This window comes from Thamnophis sirtalis, unplaced genomic scaffold, assembly GCF_051295495.1.
Source record: "Thamnophis sirtalis isolate CommonGarterSnake01/CBP01778 unplaced genomic scaffold, rThaSir2_p1.2 scaffold_7, whole genome shotgun sequence".
Lineage (NCBI taxonomy): Eukaryota > Metazoa > Chordata > Lepidosauria > Squamata > Natricidae > Thamnophis > Thamnophis sirtalis.
This window is the reverse complement of record NW_028261387.1, coordinates 33,794,300-33,817,044: the sequence shown is the minus strand read 5'-3', so window position 1 is coordinate 33,817,044 and position 22,745 is coordinate 33,794,300. Positions and strand designations below refer to the sequence as shown.

The 22,745-nt window shown below is 39.1% G+C and overlaps 1 protein-coding gene across 4 annotated transcripts in view; it reads left to right on the top strand.

The window, feature by feature from the left end:
• Positions 1–4,347: 4,347 nt before the first annotated feature.
• Positions 4,348–22,745, top strand: part of ELAVL4 (ELAV like RNA binding protein 4) — a 125,873-nt gene continuing 107,475 nt past the window's right edge. For 2 of the 4 annotated variants that reach the window (XM_087719694.1, XM_014066647.2), the window contains exon 1: positions 5,105–5,264. In XM_087719694.1, coding sequence (XP_087575820.1) covers positions 5,241–5,264 — 24 coding nt within the window. In that variant the 5' untranslated portion in view covers positions 5,105–5,240. Of the gene's footprint in view, positions 4,529–5,102; positions 5,265–22,745 lie in introns of those variants that run through there. The other 2 variants (XM_014066648.2, XM_087719695.1) reach the window with 2 other exon arrangements.

The following is a 22,745-nucleotide window of genomic DNA, read 5'->3' as shown; positions in this document are numbered from 1 at the left end:
TATGCCTGTAAAGCTCAATAACAAGCCAGCATAGCTTCTACCTTTGCAGCATGAAAGCTCAACAACATATCATAATGTACATGCACTGAATAGTTCATGCTTTTGCAGCCAAACTAAGGAAGGAAAGAGTAAAATAGACTTACGGGAAGCAAAGAATGTACAGACATTAGTAAACCATCATAGGGCTTCTCAAAAAATTTCTCTAAACCTGTATAACTGGCTCTTCGTCGTAACTAGTTCCACACAGCTGGGAAGGCACCTATGCCTTCAATTTCATTCATTACCGTTTCTTCAAGTCTCCATGGCTTGAAGGAATTTGAAAAAAAAAAACAAGTTGATTGGATGCAGAAACATACACACACACACACACACACACACAGAACAAACTGCCACTGCTTTGTTCTGAGTTGGAGATAAACAAAATGTTTCCCCCTCCAAATTTAGAACACTTAAAATGGCCTTTTCAGGTATATTAAGTTTTGCACATTCCCTGTCTTGAAACCTTTCCTATTTCCTACTGAAGCATACATTCTTTTACCCATCACTACCCCCTTCCTTTATTGCTGCCACCCCGTCAAACATTACATTTCAAGCTCCTTGAGGCAGGGGCCTTATATTTTGTGAAATGCCATGCTTAATAACAATTTGACAGTGATGTAACACAGCATTTATTAGTAGTGATGCTAATACACAATTTCTGTAGTCTTTTGCATTATGTTTACACTCTCCCTGAATTAGCATACTGTAATATGGCCTTGCTGTTCCACACAGAGGTATTATTTCCTGCCAGCTGCTACAATCTGAAAAGAGTTCTTGTTTAGAATCATAAAGCATATAGGAAAAAAATGACAACTAAATTTTATCTGAGTCTTAAATTAATATCATTTTGTCTTCAGCTATCAGTTTAGTCCATGACCATAAAAGCCAAGTAAGAATTTCAAAGTAGAACTAAAAATGATAGGGTGTCCTGGGGAACAGGGTAAGGTTATGCATGCCTACTCATTAGTAAACCTTGTAGAATTCAATAGGGCTTACTTCAAGGTAAGCATGGATATGATTGTATTCTAAATAATTTTTAAATATCATGAACTTTTTGAAGAGGGCATGATTATATTTTAACAGTAGAAGAAGTAAAAGGTTGCACACCACTCTTCTTCATTTCTAACAACACTTAGCCTTGTGTGTGTCTGAAGAATCTCAGCTTTATCCTATTCAACAGCAATCTCAAGATGTTCATTTTGAATCTTTCCACACTGCCCACCTGGTGGTTAGAGAGTGAACTGTTATTTTAAAGAATAGTTTAAGTAACAACCATGTTTGGGGCAGCAGGCTATTCTAGCAAAGAGAGCAGTACATGTTACAGAGGGAATCTATTCCGTATGCTAAGAGGGAAAATGCAGCTCACTGACTTGATGTTTTAATGTGTTAACTCCAGGGAGATAATATTGTTTTGTGCAGGAAAATTGATATCCTCTGTGCAGATAGAGGACTGGACTGGCAAAGGATTCTTTTTCTGTTCCTCTAAAACCAAAATCTGTGGCAAGATGTTTGAAATCACCAGGACGCTTAGTGCTGCTTTGTTAAATAATGAGGTAATATTTTGTCACATCTTCTGGGCAGTATTTTGTTTTTCTTTTCTTTTTCCTTCTCCATTTGCTTAGAAAGGATTTCATCCTCAAACTGAGATTTAAAAGAAAAGAACAAAAAAAATAGATATCATCCTTTGCTTTATTTCTAAGGACAATCCCTTCAATCATTTTGGATAGCAGGATTGTCTTTTATTTGTGGTTTTAATCAGCTGCTGTTGCCTAGGACATTAAACCACGTAAGGCACATAGTAGGTAGTTATTAATGCTGAATTGGCTTCAAGTATAGTCCATCTGGGCTGTGTATGAGAAAGCTTGCTGGCGGTTCCTGATGTTAAGATACCCGCAATCTTTAGGATGTATGCATGGTGGAGAGGGACACAGTGCTATGAGATCACTTCTTTTAAGGGAAACTGTCATTAATGAGTCCAGAAACTGCTCATTTATGGTAAGAAAGAAGGGGGGCAGAAGCAGTGTTGTTTCATTTGATTTTGAAAATGGATTAGCAGCATTTTTGAGTTCAGTTTGTGGGGAGGGTGCTTGCATGAAATAATAGCTTTTCTTATTGAATGCTTAAAAGATTTTAGAAAAAAATGTTTGTTTACAAATTCTGTCCTGTTGGTCATGCAGTAGGCAGCCCCCCATCCTGAAAGATGAATAGACCTATTGGAAATCTGATAATAATACTGATTCCTCCCCCAACAATAGAATAATGCTTGTGTCTTTAATAAGAGGCCTCTATAGACACTTGTATATTTCTTCTTGTTTCCTTTAGGTTTATTTTTTATCTTTCCATGTTGTCTAGTTTTGGATGATAATGTGCAATATGGAATATATGGGTTTTTTTTATATTGGCCAGACAGCTTTTTTTATACTTTCTACTATTGCTGACTTTTCCAGACAAAAAGCTGGATCTTCTTCATGAATTCCTAAAGAAGTGTGTTGATGTGTAGGAAAGGTTGAAAATTCTTAATTCCCTGTTTAATTTTTTTGACCTCAGTGAAGGTTTAATTTAAGATTAGCATTACAAATGAAACTTTATCTGTGAACATATAATCTTACAATTGGGATGCATCTCATTATGACCTTGAATTTATTCTTTGTTTGTATATTTTGAATTTTCAGTTTTGAAAATGTTCAGTTAATTGTCATTTATTTGAAGAAAACAATCAAATCTAAATGTCTAAGAGAAGGTAATGCAAGCTATCAGTTATTTAAACTATTCACAAGTATTACATTAACTTCTTCATTTTAGGAGGGTTTACTCAATTCTTTTAAAACTCATGTCTGCATTTAAAAAAAATATTACTATTGTTTAATAATACTGGGATGTCAGTGGAATATAAACTCACAATGTAGTCCATGCTAATGGTTTGCTTCAATATATGGAAAATTTGCTTTTCACAATAAATGCTACTTAAGGTTGTGTTTCATTTATATTTGTAATATAAGAATTTACAGTGCATACAATTTATAAAGAATTGTTGATCCCAGTTAATACGAGTGCATTCTAATTATCTAAGCTTTATGCTCATAGGACCATATAGATTGATTTGATGAAAGCAAATTTTATATATATATATAAAGCACAAATACAACAAATGTAACAAAAAGGCAACAATAAAAATATTGGGTTTCTGCCTGGATGGTCTCTCTTGTGATGAGCCGAAGGACAGAGAATGGAAGTAGTGATCTTCCTCCCATATTTGGGATATATATATATATATATATATATATATATATATATATATATATATATATATATATATATATATATATATATATATATATATATATATATATATATATATATATATATATATATATATATATATATACACACATACATACATACATACATACATACATACATATATATATATATACACACACACACACACACACACACACACACATATATATATACATACACACATACACATATACATATACACATACATACATACATACATACATACATATATATATATATATATATAAAATTCTAGTTGTAGCTGGACTTTAAAAAGACTAAAGATTATGTGTCAGATCATTTTTACTCTTAGTTTTACATCAGAACAGTTATACATTTCATTAAAATATTTTCATTTTCCATATAAGCACATCGGCTTTATGAAATACATAGCAACATTTATTATAATTGTCATTTATTAAATATATAAGCTGTAAAGATACTTTATATAGTTAATGTAAGTCGTGAATTTAGCAAACTAACATGAGTAAAATAATTACAACACACAGTAAGTTTTTTCATATTTTGAATCTGGAAACAAAATTAAATCTGCATTTGTCTGGAATTATAAGGTGGCTAAAACAGTCTGGATTTAAGAGGTATGCTGAGTTTGAAACATGATCGAAGTATAACATCTACAGGTCAGTGTGTTCAAACTCTAGGTGTGGCCTGAATTTCCCCTCTATGTATATTGTATGTGTGGGGTGTGGTGGGCAAAATCCATGCATTTGTAATGTTCTTCAACTGTCCCTTAATTAGTAGACACAAGCTGCAGTTCAGAAATCTGGTCTCTGTTGTTGTAGAGGTCACCAAATCATTAACATTGTCAATCTGGCAGTAGCTAATTTCAATAGCACCTGATGTTGCAACGCCTCCTTTAGTTTCCCTAGCCAATCGCATCTCGCTTTCAGCTGACAGATGGTCCCATAAATGGATGTAAAAAGAAGAAGCTGCTAGCCAATTTCATCAAGGCTCTATTCAGTCGCTATCTACATTCTAAATTCAGGGGGCTTGAGGCACAGTGCTTGGGTTTGGGTTTTCTTTTTGCTGCATCATATATCTTGCCCTGTATATTTTGTGGATTTTTTTTAAAGATACAATAAAGCATTTAATTCCCTGAAACCATATCAGATCTTTAGAGGAATTGAAGCCTTGCAAGACCCATTATTTGCCATTAAGAATGGTTATGGTAGGTATTAGTAGTTTTTAAAATTTTGTTTGTTACAGCAGTCTTTCATAATTTGTGTATAGAACATATCCCTTTCCACAAGTCTCCGTTTTTATCAGTCTGTGTTATCACATTAGTTTAGTTTGCTCTTCTCGGTTTGCTTGTTAAATGTCTTTCTCCTGTCATTTCACAGCTTTCCTTTCTTTTTTCTTTTTCACATATGTAACTACTTGCCTAGTATTTAATAAAGGGTAGTAATGGTGTATTTTTACCATTTAATGTTGGTTATAATTTTTGCTTTCAATGTATCCAAGATTGCATTGGGCAACAGAACTGCTGAAGGAGGGGGGCTGGGGTGGTAAAATTTCCCACATTCACATGCGGGTAATACATATGCAAAATAGAATCCTTTAGAAAGAAATTATATAGAGAGGTAATGCCTTGAAAGAGATACTGTTTTGGTTTGGTGTATTGCGCAGTAGACAACGGTAATTTTTTTAAAATAATGATTTATAGGAGCTTCAATAAATGCTGCATATTGTATTTCAAAGAGTTTCCTGTCATGACCTCATAAAAAGAGGAGGCGGCTTGTATGTGTAGCAGCGCCTAGTATATGCCGATGTGTTGCATCGTTGGGCAGGAGTTCTGTAAGAAGGAATGTCAGCTTTTACATAACATTCTTTTTGCTTTTGACACGGTGAGGGGCTGTAAGGGTCCATCTTTGTGATCACAGATGGAGTGGAATGGCTTGAAAATGGTAAGTGAACACTAGGAACACTCGGCTTTCAGGCTTTGTGCGGCTTGTGAATTGTACTTGCTTAGGATAGCAGATTGTGAACTATAAATAAAATTATAGGCTATTTTGGATTTTAATGAGGGCACCTGGGCATGTAATGTGTATGTACAACTATTGTAAAAATACAGATGAGTGTCATGGCATAGAATGCTTCGTTTGGGCTGATCGCTGCTGACAGCCACAGTGTCTTAGTACTATATGCTCAGCATATGATGCCCTTTAATCTTCATTTGTGCTACGCAAGTGATAAGTTGAACAGGAATCGAATGACTACATGGACTGTTTTCCGTGGAATATTAAGGCTGCTGTGAAACAAGAGTGCTTTCTTTTCTGTGGAAGGAAGTTAAATCCGATAATGTGATAGTAATATTTCTATTTTTAACATATTCTTTTCTTTAAAAAAATCCAAAACTGTTTGATTTCCCCCCCCCCTTGCTCCCACACCCTTTCTTGCTGTTACTGCTGTTCTTATAGATTGTGCAAAATGGCTAGATCAAATGTAGATTTTTAAGTCTTGACAGAAGGAAGCAAATCATGAGGATGGAGGAAAGAGTAGACGAAAGAAGCATTAACATTCAACTCATCCCTCCTACTTTTGTTCAAATTAAATATCTTACAGGCACCCCTCCCCCCCCCCTGAATATTTATTATAAACTCAGAAACAAAGCTATGGTCTTTTGCCTATTCTTGTAGGATTTTCTTTGTTTAGCTGCTTGTTTTGATGGGTGTAAAACAAATAAGATTAGACTGAGCAGCCGAACTGAAAGCGATAGCTGGAGGAAAAGCCAGTGAAAGGTTGCCCGGGAAACGAGGATAGGGGAAGCTGAGTGGGGGAGCAGGTGGCAATCATGTGGGAATACTGCAAACACTGAAAAAAACAAATTCTAGATCTACCTCAATTAACTTTGCCGTTCTTTGTGGCAGCCACAACTTTATTTTTTCCATATGAATAAACATTCAATTTCTCTATTTTTAAATTGGTTATAGCTATAACCCACACAGATATATTCCCCACACAAGCATATATCATAACGTGGTATCTGTTCTTTTTCGTCGTTCTTTCTTTTTCTAAGGGTGGGGGTTGTTTAACCATTTTATTACTGATATAAATTCTATATGCATGAATATACATTGAAGACAGGAAATAGTACATTGTAACAAAAGATGCTGAATGGAAATAGTTGATCTGAAAATTCATTCTCAAAGTATTCATTAAATGTCAGTTCAAAACAGTAGAGAAACTTACTCATAAGTATAGAAAATGTATGAAAATATTGTGATTTATATGTTTATATGTGAAATGCCATGACTTTGTAGTTGACTTGGATAAGAAAAAGTATATTTTCTTTTATACAGTATTTATATACATAATAGTTTATTATTAAACTGCTTCTATCCTATTTAATTTTTATAGTATCACTAAACTGTATCGCACTGGTTAGGCTTGGCAAATTTCATCTTTCATTTAGTATATCCTAAACTTGCAAGATGGAATTAAGTAGAAATGCTATAAAATTTGTAAAATATGCAAAATTCACATTGTTTTAAATCTGTTCTGTAGAATAATGCTTCTTCAGTTTTTGTCGAAGAAGAGATTGGCCTGTGTAAGAAAAACAAGTTATGTAGATTCTGTAATCTCTGATAATATTTTTTAATATAAACGCCTATAAATATTTTAATTTGTCTAATTTTCATACTGTATTTAAATTATCCAGCACCTCCCCTCACTACATTCATCTTTGAATAGTTGCAGCAAGCAGTTCTTTTGTTTTATTATTCTCCGTATTGCTTCTCTCTTGCTCTATTTTCCCCTTTTAAATCTATTGGCAAAAGTTTGCAGAGTTTGTTTTTCTTTTACCATCCTAATCCCAAACTCTCATATATTCAGCTGTCCAGAAATTAATATAATATGCACAGGTTCTAGATATTATGCAGAAATAGATTTTTCAATACATAAAAACCTATGAAGTCTCTTGATGCAAGAAAATTTCTATAAAATCAATGAATTATTTACTATTATCATAGCATTAAGACACTTATTGAAAAACTGAAATGGTTGAAATGTAATAGTAAGGTATGTTGCGGATGTATAAAAGGGTACATTCTTCCTACTGTTCTATACTTAACGAATGAAGTTGGCACACTTAACTATGAAGAGCATAGAGAGATGCTCTTATTGCTGTGCAAACATCCTTTCTTTGGTTTATTTCTCCTTCCCCCCCTTTGTCCCCCCTTTTTTGTAAGTATCTTACTATTGTTGAGCTCTGTTAAATTAAAGAAGGAGGATCAAATCAACCTCTATAGGAAAATTATTTTTAAAAAGAGATTTTTAATAAATAGCCTCAAAGGAATGGCATGGTCATATTCAGTTCTTCATATGCAATAGTTCTGAAAATCAAACTTGAACTTTGATAGATAGTTTTACTCTTCGGGTACCTTAATATATAACTCCTGAATAATTTTCATGTCTTTTTCCATACTGTGGTCTCCCTGAATTATGCTTTTCAAACTTAGAAATACTTAGTGTTATCATTGTTGTGAGGAGTTGCTCCATATGTTTCACTGTGTCTTCTTTTTGCTTGGCTTGTGGAGAGCTTATGGTTCTAGGTTATCAGGACGACTGACTCATAAAGTAACTTGATATGTAGGCACTAGTGGGTAATTCTTGCATTTCATATGATCTTGAACAACATAATGGATGAGCTACTCTGAATGCACTTGGAATTAATCAATATACGTGTTTAGCATAGAGTCTCTCAGTTTCCTTATTATATGGCATTTACTATGTAATTATACGCCTTTGACTTTGGGGCATCTGACAGAATACCCTCTGATATACTGGCAAATGCTGCAATGCAGTATTTTTTTCAATGTCATTGGGGTTTAGGGGGATAAAAATGTTTCTAGAAATAATATTCTAGGCTGAATCATTGATGGGATCAATTTCTGTAAAATTGGCCGGTATGTTTTGGAAAGGAAATTATCCGCCTTCTGCTCCGGCTCTTCTCTCAGAGATATTCGAAGACTGAGTGGGGTGTGCATACCTCTGTATGTATGTGAACATGTGCTCGTTTGTGTTTCTGTCATTTAGTTGAATAAATCTCAGTACACTGGGTTGTCTTTTAAAACAAAGCTGCATAAAATATAATTCTGTAATTTAACACACATACATACATACATACATACATACATACATACATATATATATTTGAATATATTTAACACTTTTTAGAAGGTATCAGCCCTATATTATCATTAAAAAGTTTGTTTTTTTTAAAGTGCATTCATTTACTGTGCACTGGTCATGGCAGTGATACTCAAATGTATCGCATGTTTATATTTTATCTTATTTAATCTGCAAAACACTTTTGGGAGCTAAAGATTTTTATAGGTCACTAGCTGTAAAGAAATCAGGGACAATACATTTATATATTATGGCACAAATTGATTAACTTAGCTATTAGGGGGGGGGGAGATAAAAATGAAGAACTAAAATTGATTAGTCCATGAAAAAGAGAACAATGAATTTTGACTTGGGTTAGAAATGTGTGTGAAGCTTTTGCTTTTCTTATATTAAAAGATTATTATTTACTCCTTCCCTTTAAATAATACCCCGAGGAAACAAAAACAATTATTTGTAAAACATTTTGACAATATATAATGTAAATGCATTGACTTTTTTATGAAAAAGAAAGCCATGTTATATATCAAAAGTTTATATTTCATATTAATTACAGTTTGAACAAATGGTTCTGAAACCTTATATTCATTAAAAGTAAGGCCGTTCATTTTATTTAATAACTAGGGTAGATTGCTTTAACTAGTGCACAGTTTGTGCCTATGGGATCCTGTAAGAAATAAAGAGGGAACTGAGGGTATTACCTGTCCATTAATTGAACTTTTTATTTTAAGATAGTAATCTCAGAGTTGGCAAATGTTGAAAAGCAAAAAGAAAGTCTAAATTAAATTGGATAAAAAGGCAGTGAGAATATGGATGAAATAAGATCAACTAAAGGTTCTATGGTTTTTTATTTGTGTTTGTTTGTTTTAGAAAAACAGTGCAAAGCTGGCTTTGCCTGTATTTGGGATCAGGAAATAGGTATAATCCTGAAGTGCTCCTTTGTTGGTAAGGTGAATGCAATGGCTAGTCCCCTACTATGATGTACAAATGAGATGTCCATGATCAGGCTTAAGAGGTATTTTAATTTAAAATTATCTTATATAACTAAATTTAAATTTAAAAGATTCTAATCGGCATATCTATGTAATTAGGAGCATTAAATTTGGTATTACAGTACTACAGTACAGTATTTCAGGTGATATTTCAGTTTTGATAAAGAGGAAGTTCTCTCTGCTTTGACGTTGATGCAAATAAATGTGGAAATTGTGTAATCATTTGTAAAGCTTCAAGGAAAATCCACGCAAAGGTTTTTATTTTGGGTGCGCTTAAGTCTGAGTTTTAATGCAGGACTGTGATACCAGTCAAACATTTCCTGTTGCCAGAAACCTTAAATTGCAGTGCCTTAGGTATAATTGTTTCTGATTAACATAGCATTTAGAAACTCATCTTTTATTACTCCTTTGTGATCAGATATTGTCCAAAATATTCTAGTATTGGGAAATTAGAAAATCTTTGAATGAAAGATTTGTACTTTAACAATCAGAATACTTCATTGTGCTTAGAGATTTTGACATCTGTCGGCCCTGTATAATATTTTTCTGAAAAGTTTTAGAGCATCTTTATCTTAAGAGTTGAATCTGAAAATTATAAAACCTTTCATTATCTGGCTTAGTACTTACTAAACCCGGCTGTAACTGTCTTCTGTTCAAAGTGATAAATAAGTGATAAAATCTTTCTCATCTTCTGTACAATGTTTTACAATGTTTTATTTTTACCTATTTTTACAGACTAACAATAAAAATTATAATTTCTTCAAATTCCACCCTACCCCCAATTTATTCTAGGTCTAATTGTTTGTGGCTAAAATCCAAATGTATTGAATTGTAGGAAAGATGAGCTTCCAAAGTGTCACTTTTCCAACAATTTCAAGTCATATACATTATAAAATAAATGGTTCTAGATACATTTTTTTTCCAAAACAAACAATAGCGCTTCTAGGGCTTGTGGAAAGCATGAATGTTCTTTTATAAATGCTAAATTTAATTAAGAATAATTAAAGATTAATTAAGAATAGTGTATAACACAATCATAACAGATAATATTGTTTAAATCTCTTTGATCTTGATATTTGAAGCATATTCTAGTTAAGACTGAATGTGAAAACAAATATGTTTCAGTACTTTACACACACACACACCAACCGTAGAGTTGTAATATTAATTTTAATTCCTTCTAAAGTTAGAGAAAAACTCACCGGCACCTTCAGAAATCTTTTTCAAAATCTGTTTCAATGTTCAGGTTATTTTAAAATAATCAAATACCAAATGTTGTATTAATGTGAAATATAAAAGTAAAATGCCAAGAAACCATATAAAATGAAATTACTGAATTACTTTCACCAGTAATTGTGAAAGTCAATTAAATGCACATACAAAGAATTATGTGACTATCAAAACTGCTTTAAATTGTCAATCTATATATTTAAATAAACTTCAGATAACCATGCTTTCCATTTCCATTGTGGCATTGAAAATTAGATTTATTAATTATGGGGGGAGGGGCTGTACATATTGGAATATAGACTTCTATAAGCATCATATAACAGCAAAGGAATTAAAAGCAATTGTTAAACATTCACTCTAAAATATCTACAGTTTGTAAGATTATTCTACTTATATGTGTTATTTGTACTTGTTTCCAGGGGTTGTGTGAGCAGTTGCTTTCAAATGCTCTAAGTCTTAAAATAAAACTAACTTTAAGGTTGCACATATTTTTGTGTTATAGTGGTCTCCTGTTTGGCCTATACTTCTGCATAAATATTTTGTATCTGATGATTAATTGCACACATATAGAAGCTTTTTACTAATACATGTCAAAGGTATATGCTAAGCAGTACATGTTTAGAAAAATGTTGCATATGACACTTATTATTAAATGAAAATGCCTTTTTTATTTTTCTTCCTTTCAGAGCAGCTATTCTGTGTAAATTCACTATTGGACATATCAACACAATTGATGTACGATATACATGTACTAATTGAAACAGCTGTGACCATCAAGGAAAATAATACAGTTCTGCCTGATATCATATGATTTTAAAATACCTTTTTAAAAAGCCAGTATGTTATCTCCTTATACTGGAAAAAATTAAGTATAGTTAATGTTTGGTTACCAAGTTTGAACATTCAGAAAGCATGGTATAATATCAAACTGAAAATCTGAAAAATGAACATATTTTAATATCACTTCTAATCCTATATATGATTTATGTGTTTAATATTACATGAACTGGAAAACAGAACTTCACTATCTTTGTTCTTATTCAAATGTAGTTAGATGTGGATGAATGAATTGTGAATTAGTAGCATAATGAATAGATTAATGAAAAATTGTGGGTTTTTTAAACCATAGTTTTACAGTTTCAGTTTGATTTCTCACATTGCCATATGTATGCAACAAAATCAAGTGAAGGAATATGCATTCTTTCACATAGAAGGATAAAACAGAATTTACTGAAAATACATGTAGGCCTTAGCTTATGACCACAATTGAGCCCCTAAAATTCTGTTGCTAAGTGAGAAAGTTGTTAAGTGAATTTTGCCCCATTTTATGACCTTTCTTGCGACAGTTGTTAGGTGAATCACTACAGTTGTTAAGTTAGTAACACATCTGGATTTTCCCATTGACTTTGTTTGTCAGAAGGTTGCAAAAGAGGATCACATGATCCTAGGACACTGCAACTGTCATAAAAATGAGCTAGTTGTCAAGTATCTGGACTTTGATCATGTGACCAAGGGGATAGTGCAATGGTTCTAAATGTGAAAAATGGTCATAAATCACTTTTTTCAGTGCCTTTGTAACTTCAAACTAAACAAACTATTTTAAGTCGACAACTACCTGTAATAGTATACAATGTCAGTTCTAGGCCAATCCACTCCACAGGTACATACAGGAAGCATCTACAGTGGGAGGGAGATGACTTCGTTCTAACCTATATTCTGAAATAATAAAAATGACTCTTAAGAGTCACATTTTACATGCATAGACTAGACTTAAACTGATGAAAATGGCAAATAGTGGTAATCTCCCTGCAGTTTTCTTGCTACAGTCCTTATCTCTCTTACTTAAAATATGTAAACAAGAGAAATGGACAATAAATTAATGATGTTTCTGATTGTCTTTAGCAAAAATTTAGTTTTCATGTTTTCCATTTTTATCTATTTTAGGGTGTACAGCATCTTTTTATAACTTTTTATAACTTTTTATAACACTGACATTAATTCAGCAATTATCTAAACAGAAGTTATTCTGTATTTTATTAACTGAAAGCCTGATAGGACAGAATTTCAAATAAGGAAGAAACTATATATAGTTATCTTTGCAATATACTCCAGTTCTATAAAATGTATGTGCAATTTATCTGAAGTTAATCTTTTTAACTGTTACAGCTGTTCAGTTCCCGCATAATTAAGTATTTGCTTTGATTATGTGAACCTAACTTTTAATATTTCAATATTAAAATTAGTATTGTTAGAATTTATATGTAATTTCATGTACATATGGTATTTAGGTGCTCTTAAGAATGAAAATATGCAGTTTTCTACTAATCTTTATTTTGCAATACTGTGTTTTTTGTTGAAAAATATATTGGAAGACTATTTCTAATATGAATATTTTCCTTGGTATCAGTAATCACAATGTTGGATTTTTTTGGAGGGGGGGTACGTATGTGTTATTGTGTTGTTACAAACATGTATTTTATAGCAGTGAAATCTTTTATTTATATGCAAACTATGCCTATATAGCAGAAAGAAAAAGAAAAAGTTAGTAGCAATTACAGGGCTTCATTGTTCCTCTATATTTTTTCGGTTCTTTGATCTTGAATTTAGAAGTTTGTTAAACTATGTTTAAACCATACCTATTTCATATATCACTGTTATTTTGCCTATACAATCAAGAAGAGCTTTTATGCTGAGTAATTTTATCTATTCCTGAGAAGTTCACATCTATCCATGCTGATAGGACTTTTTAATTACTAGCCTAGAAAATAGGCTATAGTGAAATAATCTACCTGCTGGCTAGGTGGCAGCGTCTAGTGAATTCAGTGGAGAACAAATTATCATAGAAGATTCTTGTTTTATTGTGCTTTGATTTTATCCCAAAGCACTCATTGGTGGAGAGTTTCATAGAAGCAAGGATATCAAGTTTTTTGACTAGGCCAAGTTGTCAGATCCAAACCAAAAGTTGTTGCAAAACTGGAACCATAGAAGAAAAGTTAGCAGAAAAAGTATAGCAGATGCACAAGGAGTCTTTCTAGCATTGCTTTTATGGAATCTATATCTGCTTGCATTCATTTCATGATTATTAGCTTTGCTATGCAAATTTAACATCTCATACCTATTTTCTCAAGTTCTTACTTTTTAGGTATGTATGTATGTGCCTATTTACTCTAGTGGTTAAGAAATCAGGCTAGAAAGCAGTAGACTGAGTTGAAGTCCTGCCAAATCCTGCCTTAGCCATGAAAGCCAAATGGGTTGACTCGGGGTCAGTCATTCTCACTTTGGAAACTACCTCACATGGTTGTTGTGGGGAAAATAGGAGGAGAAAGGGGTGTTGGATATGTTTGGCACCTTGAGTGGGATTTAGATATCATTTCCCCCAAAATAAGACCCAATGAGAAAATAAGCCTTAGCATGATTTTTTTCAGGATGTTCATAATATAACCCTACCCCAAAAATAAGCCCCAGTTAAGATCGTCAGCCGGAGGTGTTTAGTACTGTATTTCCCCCAGAATAAGACTTAACCAGAAAATAAACCATAATGTGTCTTTTGGAGCAAAAATTAATATAAGACCAGGTCTTATTTTGGGGAAAACACGGTGGATAGACAGACAGTAGAATCCTTTTTATCTTTGTAATTCTAATGTTAGGATTGTAAAAACACCAGGCACTTTGAAACCACCTTGATATGATAAAATGGGAAAACTAAGGGTTTTAGACATAGGACACAAAAGTCTCCTGTGCTGACATGTCAAAGTTCCAAGTGAGGAAAGTATCTCTCAGTTCAAGAACTGGAGGTGACAACATAAGTACTGGGCTTTTTTCATCTGCAGAAGCTCCACCCAGAACCTTGGAACTCATGTAAAGTGGATGAGAAAGTAAAGAGAGCATGTATTTGAGACAGCCTTATGACCCACTTCAGTTGACCTAGAAATGGCTTTCAGAATCTGCAGAGTGTGTTAGTTCTGAGCATGAGAAATACATTTCTAGCATTATTGATTGTTGTATTTTTTTGCATTCTTCCCTGTCCAGTTGGTTTCTCTATTATATTTAACTATAGATTTTCCTCTTTTCTGATATTGCAAAACTTTTATTTTGAATCTTGTTAAGTGTTGTCCATTTGAGTTAACACAAGAATGGAATCTTATTCTCATGTCAATGTGAGATCAGGTAGGATTTGATATGATATTCATTGGGTGTTGGGTTATGAGTGACACAATGAGCATTTTGCCAGGATAGTATGCCCATCGTTATTTCCTTGAGTTGTAATATGGTTGTTTTTTTGTCATCAGAGATAGTGTTTGGAAATTACAACCCCTTTTAAAATTATTTTTTTTATTTTTCCAAGCATGGGATCCACTCCGATGATTCTTGATCTTTGCTATATAATGTCTAAATTATTAGTATTTCTGGGAGTATTACTCCTAGAATTAGGGGTATTAGGTATTACTTCATCAGATATTGAATAGTTCGTTCTTCTTGCAACACAGTGTATTCTTAACAATTTTCTTGAAGGCCTTAATTTTTTTCCTTCTTACTTTCTGATGTCCAGTATTCATACCCTGTATGTTACGTATAGAAACCATAGCTTGGACACCATGTACCTTTATTCTCCTTGTGATGTCTCTGTAGTTCAGAATTTTTTTCTCCGTAGGTCATATTCTTTTTCCCAAGCAGGATATGTCTCTTTATTTCCTGGTTACAAAAATAACCTAGTTTTTATGAAGCAATAAAATGTTATCACTTTCGTCAAATATCTGAGGGTCTGGTTGATAGGTAGGCTCTGACCTTGGGAGAAGGATTCTGATATTGAAAGAACAATGATTTATGAAGAAGAAATTGGAAGATCCCAACCTTAGCACTGAAGAGAGAGATATGGTTGGGCAGGATAGTCTTAGATTTCAATAATCTTATTGGCCCAAAGTTGTATAACTCTTTGTGTAACAGAGAGTTGTAATAATTGTTTCAGCTTCATTTCTGTTTTTGATATTATAGATAAATCTATTTGGGGATTTTTGGAACAGTGCCACTCTTTGTTGCTTTTGTGTTTGTTTACTATAATATGGTTCTCATCTAGTTCATAGTATTCTAATGTCATTAATCCAAATAGCAACAGCACTTCATATTTTTGGAGTATAAGACGCACCTTTCCCCCACAAAAAGAAGGTGAAAATCTGGGTCTTATACAATGAATACCGCATTTTTGGCCTCCTGAAACCATGCCCCCTTTGCAGAAATGGACTTGCATAGGGTTTGGGAGGTCTGGAAAGTGCTCCTGGGGGCTAAGGAGGGCAAAAACGAATGAAAAATGGGCTGCTTTTTGCTCATTCCCCCCCCCCCAGCCACCAGGAACACTCTACAAGCCTTCCAAAGTCCATGCATGTCCTGTTTTTTTGCAAATAACGTTCCTGTTTTTTTGTTCATTTTTGCCCCAGGCCCCAGGAGCACTTTGCAGGCCTCTCAGACTCTGCATGACCCGTTTTTCACAAAAAATGAGGTGTGCAGAGGGTCTAGGAGGCCTGCAAAGTGAAAAAAAACTTTTTTTAAAATTTACCTCTTCAAAATCTTGGTGCGTTTTATACTCCGGTGTGTCTTATATTTATCCAGTTATTTGTCTAGTTGTGTGCCCATTGTTTTATTCAGTAAATATAGGTTATCTTTCTTCCAAAGGGAGATCATAGTTGCCAGAACATTGCTAAAAATCCTTAAAATTATTATTATTGCGGTTGGTCACAGTAAAATGTATAAACTGGATTTGGCACTTTCATCCATCTGTTGAATCCTGGCATAGACAGATGTTGCTTGATAGTGTTAAAGGTATCATCACAGTATGTAACCTGTTCCAAATAAAGCTGACTTTTGCAATTGACTGATGGCGATTTGTCAATGCCAATGGTATTCAAGTGGCGCTTCAGATGTTTTGAAATTGCATCCAAGACACCTATTACAATCTTTGATTTCTTTTGCCAAAGTCATTCTATTTGCAGCTCTTTATATTTTGTGTTTTTCTCTTTCTCTTTTCTTCTGCTGTCTCTAGTACTGCTGTATCCACTATCCAGATATTATTATTTTTTTATGTTTCTTATTTACAATTGTTAAGTCTGGGATATTATGTGGCATGTATTTGTCTATTGGAATTCTAAACTCCCAGAGCACTTTTGCTTCTTCATTTTCTATTACTTTTGTATATTTTGTGGTCCCACCAGTTCTTGCTTGCAGGCAAATGCTATATTATTCACCATATATATTCTGTGATTGCTTTAGGGGTGATGATACTATTGTTATTATAAAACACTTGCATTATATTAATTTGACCATACATACACAAATTAAGTATTGCAGTATTTTGTAATGTTTTATGTTTGCCTACTGCTTAAGCATATTCTCCTGCACACTGCTTAGAGAGTCCAAGCTGTGGGTTATTTCAGTCTGGTTGCCCTGGAACTGAGGAAAAGACTTTTCCTTGGCCACGCCTCCAGGCGTGCCTAATCCCCAGAAATTTTCCTCAGTTTGGCCCGTTTGGAAGCTGTTTTTGGGAGCTCCAGCTGAAATAGTGGTTTGCTTGGACTCTCTTTAATTCTTCTGACTTTTCCTACTGAGTTTATCTTTCCCCTTAGGCATTCTTGCCTCCTCTCTTATTCTACTATGATTGTCAGTTGTCTTCAAGCCTCCAGGAGGCAGGAGGTAAGCGTTTGGCTGGGGGAAGGGCCTCCCTCTTCGATCTCCTCAGGCCGATCTCGGAGGCTTGCCGCGCCTTTTAAAACGGTGCGAGCGGCAGCAGGAAGGCTCCAGGAGCCTGTTTTCCCCTCGTGATTCCATTTTATTGTTTTCTTGCGAGTTTCTTCGCTTTTTCAAGCCCCTCGCTCATAGGAACTGCCGCGGAGGCGTGCGCGCGATCACCCAAAGGCTAGGGTGATCACTGCATGGCCCTTTCAATTCCCTCATGGCGCGGTGGCCATTTTAGGCGTGAATTATGCCGTTTAGGCCCAGCTGCAGGCCGCGCAGCCATGCTACAGCAGGGACCGCTGAGAGACAGTAGGCCAGCAAGGGGTGGGGCCCTCTGGCCTTTGCCTCTCCTCTGTCAACGTGCATTTTTCGCCATTCCTGGGCGAGCGGAGCTGGCGCCTTGGTCTAATCAAAGGCCATCGCCCGGCCTTGGGAGGCCTATTGTAATTCTAGCCTTTCTTAAAGGCCCAAACCTCCCCTTATCCCTGCTAGGCCAGTCTATCACTGACTATAGGCCTGATGACAAGAAACCTCCAGTTCAGACACTTTTCTGACTTCTGTTATCTATTATGTTATGTTTTTGCATTTGCATGTGTCCTGATTAATGACAACCTCTCTCTTGTCCTTTGTTACAGAGCAGCCTACCATCTACTGCAGCTGTCCCTCATTCGGCCTGCGCTTGCTTGCTTGTGCAATCTTGGCATGGATAAATCGGGACCTCTGTCCAGTAGACCGGGACCCTCCCAGGGCCTGGATCAGGTTCCTCCTTTATCTTTGAGTGGGGGGGGGGGCTAGTTGAGACAGGGCTCCCTCCCAGACCCCTCCCCTCAGTACTCCATCTGCTGCTGAAGCTAGGGAAGCTGCAAGGCGCCAACGGGCGCTTAACAAGCAATTTGAAAAGGCCCGTCGCCAGGCGGCTAAGGAGACTCCCTCCGGGGATTCCTTTGCCCTGCCACCTCCCAGATGGGATTTGACAGCCATTGTGGCAGAAGAGGTTGACTCTCAAAACCTGTCCCCAGACAGCCCTTTCTGGGCTTCCTTCCCCTGCTAATTCTTGGTTCCCTGAACAAGAACCAGTCCAGAAAGCTGTTCCCCCAGAGGATCCACCTTCCCAGGGGGAGGAACTCTTGGGTACTGATGATGACTCGGACCAGGATCCCGAGCTGTCCCCTAGTATGCAGGCGATAGTGGAACGTGCCATAGCGAAGGGCATAGCTGATGCCATACGGGCACGGGATAAGCAGGTGGCCCCTTTGGCTCCCCAGGCTCAGGGTGGCCCTCCCCCGGCCAAGCGGGTGCGTCATCCATCCCTGGAATCCTCCGTTGTTAGCGAGGCCTCGGCCTTGGAGGCAGTGGATCCCATAGAGCAGGGTCTGTCCGAGGATGAGGTCCTCTCCCCAGACACTCCTTATTTCTGCGGCCTATTCAAGCCCGGCTTGTTTAGGTCGGTCCTCCGCAAAGTGAAGGCCACCACCATGGTAGGCATTAAGCCAAGGCCACTCCAACTCAGACTGATTCGGCTCCAGTAAACCCGAATGCGGTCATGTTCGATGCCCCAACTTTCCAGCAAGAGTTTGTTCCCGTTCCGGGGTTGTTCCTGGACCTTATCCAGCGTCAGTGGGTTCAGCCAGCCACCTTGTCCTCACCTAGCGGGGTGGACAGGAAACTATACACAATGGAGCCTGTCCTGGAAGATCTCTTGGCTCTTCCGGCCGTAGATCCTCCCATTACGGCCCTTACTTCTAATGCCTCCCTGCCTGCGGACCTGTCGGAAGGCCTCAAGGTGGAGGACAGAAAGGCCAAGAAAGTCTGCCACAAGACTCACCTGGCGGCGGCCTGGGCCATTAGGGCCTCCTCTTCTGCCTCCTTTTTCAGTAGGGCTGCTGTAATCTGGTCACGTGACATCCTAAATAAGATTCCCGCTGGGGACGCCCGGATTCATCAGGACGTGACCAAGCTCATCGCGGCGTCGCAATACGCTCCTGACGCGGCCCTTAACGCCACGAAATTCGCTTCTAGGGCTGTAGCCGCGTATGTCACCTCCCACCGTCTGCTCTGGCTCCAACATTGGCAGCGGACCAGAAGCACAAATGGAAATTGGGTCCAAATTATTTGGTGAGGTTTTGGATTCCTTCCTTATCGAATCAAAGGATAAAAGAAAGATCCTTCCCTCTATGTCCAAAAACAGGACCGCAAGTCCACGCCCTATGCGAGGCGGCAGTCCTTTTGGCCCTCAGAGCCCTCCACGTCTACCTCTTTCTACCCCTCTAACAGAACCACGGGGCAGCAGGGGGAGAGGGCTCAGGACAGGTCTTCCTTTTGAGACCGCACGAGGCAGCAGTTTGGCTCCCATAAGTTCAATCGCGGAGGCGCCTCCAACAGGCCCTTCCGGAAGTCCAAGTGACTCCCCGAGCTCATCTCCAATCGGGGGTCGCCTGCAGCTGTTCCCCGCCCACTGGGCCCAGACGGCTCACGATGCCTGGGTCTTACAAGTGGTCAGGGAGGGTTTATCCCTAGAATTCCTATCCTCCCCTCCCAGAAACTTTATCAGGTGTCCCACTCCCTCATGTCCCACCAAAAGGGAGCAGATGAACCAACAGGTGCCCCCGGACCAGGAAGGGAGCGGGTTCTTCTCCATTCCTTTCCTGGTCCCCAAGAACTCGGGGGGTGGTGGAGGGCCATCTTGGACCTCAAGATCCTCAACAGGCATTTGCCTATCGGAGGTTCAAGATGCAGTCCCTTCAGTCCATCTTGGTGGGGATCCGCCAGGGAGACCGCCTCACCTCCATAGATCTGCGGGAGGCTTTCTTACACATCCCCATTCACCCCCGACATCTGAAGTTCCTGCTCTTCTTTTATGCAGGCCGCCACTTCCAGTACAGGGCCCTTCCATTCGGCCGGTCCTTGGTCCCCAGGACCTTCACCAAGGTTCGGGCGGTAATGGCGGCCCATCTCCGCCGCAGGCCCATAAGGCTCCAATGCTCCTGGACGACATCATCATCCAGTCATTGTCCAGGCGGCAAGCCTTGCGGGATCTCCAGATAACATGAGGACCCTCAGCCATCACGGGTTCTCCCTGAATCTCGAAAAAAGTCACCTTACCCCCACCACCAAGATCAATCACTTGGGGGCGGTGATAGACACGATTTCCTGCAGGGTGTTCCTCTCCCAAGACAGGTTAGAGGCCCTCAGGTCCATGACCCTCTCAGTACGGGGAAGCAAGGCAGGTTCCGATTCTCCTCCTCTCACAGCTGTTGGGGAAGATGATCTCCTGTCTGTCGATCGTCCCTTGGGCACGTCTCCACTCCAGAGCCCTGCAGTGGCTGCTCCTGCCTCATCAGAGGACCAACAGGAGCAACTCACCAAGACTGATTCCAGTACCTCAGTCAGTCAAGAGGTCCCTCCGGTGGTGGACATCTACAGCTCTGACCAAGGGACACCTGTTCAAGGAGCCCGACCGACTGGTCATCACCACCGACGCCAGTCTCTTGGGGAACGCACATGGATCATCTCATGGTCCAAGGCAGGTGGCCCCCGGCGGAGTCGCGTTGCAGCATCAACCTTCTGGAGCTGCGAGCTGCGAGGTTGGTCCTCCGTCATTTCCACCGTCACATACGTCACCGTCATGCCCTATTGATGACAGACAGCGTCGCCACGAAGGCGCACACCAACTGCCAGGGCGGCACCAAGTCCAAAAGACTGATGGCAGAGGCGGAAGCCTTGGGTCTCTGGGCGGAGCGGCACCTAGAATCGATCCGCTCCGACCACATCTCCGGCGTGGACAACACCCAGGCGCACTGGCTGAGCAGGACCGCCATCGACTCCGTGGAATGGTGGCTGAATCCGGCTCTGTTTCAACAACCGTCACGCAGGTTTGGTCTTCCGCTGGTAGACCCGTTTGTGACGAAAGCCAACACGCACCTTCCGCGCTTCTTTTCCCGCTTCCATTGTCCGGGAGCGGAAGGAATGGACGCTCTTCGCTGCAGCTGGCCTTGCGGCCTCCTCTATGCGTTTCCTCCTCTTCCACTCCTTCCCCGTCTTCTAATCAAGATCATAGAGGAGGGGGCGGAAGTGCTACTCATGGCGCCCCATTGGCCCGGAGGTCATGGCTCGCCGACTTGGTCAGCCTGTCAGTGTCCCCGCTGTGGCGGATTCCCCCAGAACAGGTTTCCCTCAGCCAAGGGACCATTGTCCATCCGGAGCCCCAGTGGCTGCAGCTGGCCGTTTGGCACTTGAGGGGAACCTGCTAAGGGCTGAAGGCCTGTCAGATGACGTCGTCCACTCCATTCAAGCGGCTCGGCATCCGTAGTCGACTAGAATTTTCGACTCCACTTGGGGCTACCTTTGCCCAGTGGTGTGAGGACTCAGGACTCGACCCTGTCACTGTTTCCAGTGGCAAGGGTGCTGGACTTTCTACAGGGGGGCCTTGGGAGGGGCCTCGCTCCGGCCATGCTTCATCGCCAGGTGGCGGCTTTGTCTACTGTTTGGGCCGGCGACCCTTCTCTTCCCCTCAACAAGGTTCCCAGGGTGCGCTGCTTCCTCAAGGGCGCCTCTAACATCCAGCCTCCCACGGTCCACCGTTACCCGACATGGCAACCTTCTGTGGTGCTACAGGCCCTCATGGGGCCACCGTTTGAGCCTCTCCAGACGGCCTCTCTCAAGCACCTTTCACTTAAGACTTCTTTTCTTATCGCCATCACCTCCGCCCATCGGATCTTGGAGCTGGCGGCTCTGTCTATGCGCCAGGACATAAGCGTCGTCCATTCCGACAGGGTCGTTTTGCGGCTTGATCCGACCTTTCTCACCAAGGTCAACTCCTGGTACCACAGGGCGGAGGAGGTTGTGTTGCTGAATTTTTGCCCGCATCCTTCACATCCGAGCGAGCGCAAGTGGCACAAACTTGACGTGTGACGGGCACTGGAAATCTACGTCCATCGCACCTCCGATTTCCGGAAGTCCGAGGCTCTATGTATATCCTTCCAGCCCGGATCGCTGGGGAAGGTCTCTTTGTCCACGTTTGGCAGATGGCTCAGAGCCTGTATCGCATATGCGTACGAACTACAGTCGAGAGCGGTGCTCCTTCAAATAACGGCTCACTCGACACGCAGTGCGGCGACTTCTGCAGCTTGGGCCACGCAAGCTCCGATCGAGGAGATCTGCAGGGCAGCCGCGTGGTCTACACCGTCTCCGTTCATTAGGCATTATAAGCTAGAGACGTTGGCTTCAGCTGAGGCGGCCTTTGGCAGGCGGGTGTTGCAGGCAGTGACTTCTTCTGTCGTACCCCGTGACTCTGATTCTGCCTGCCCAGATGGACAT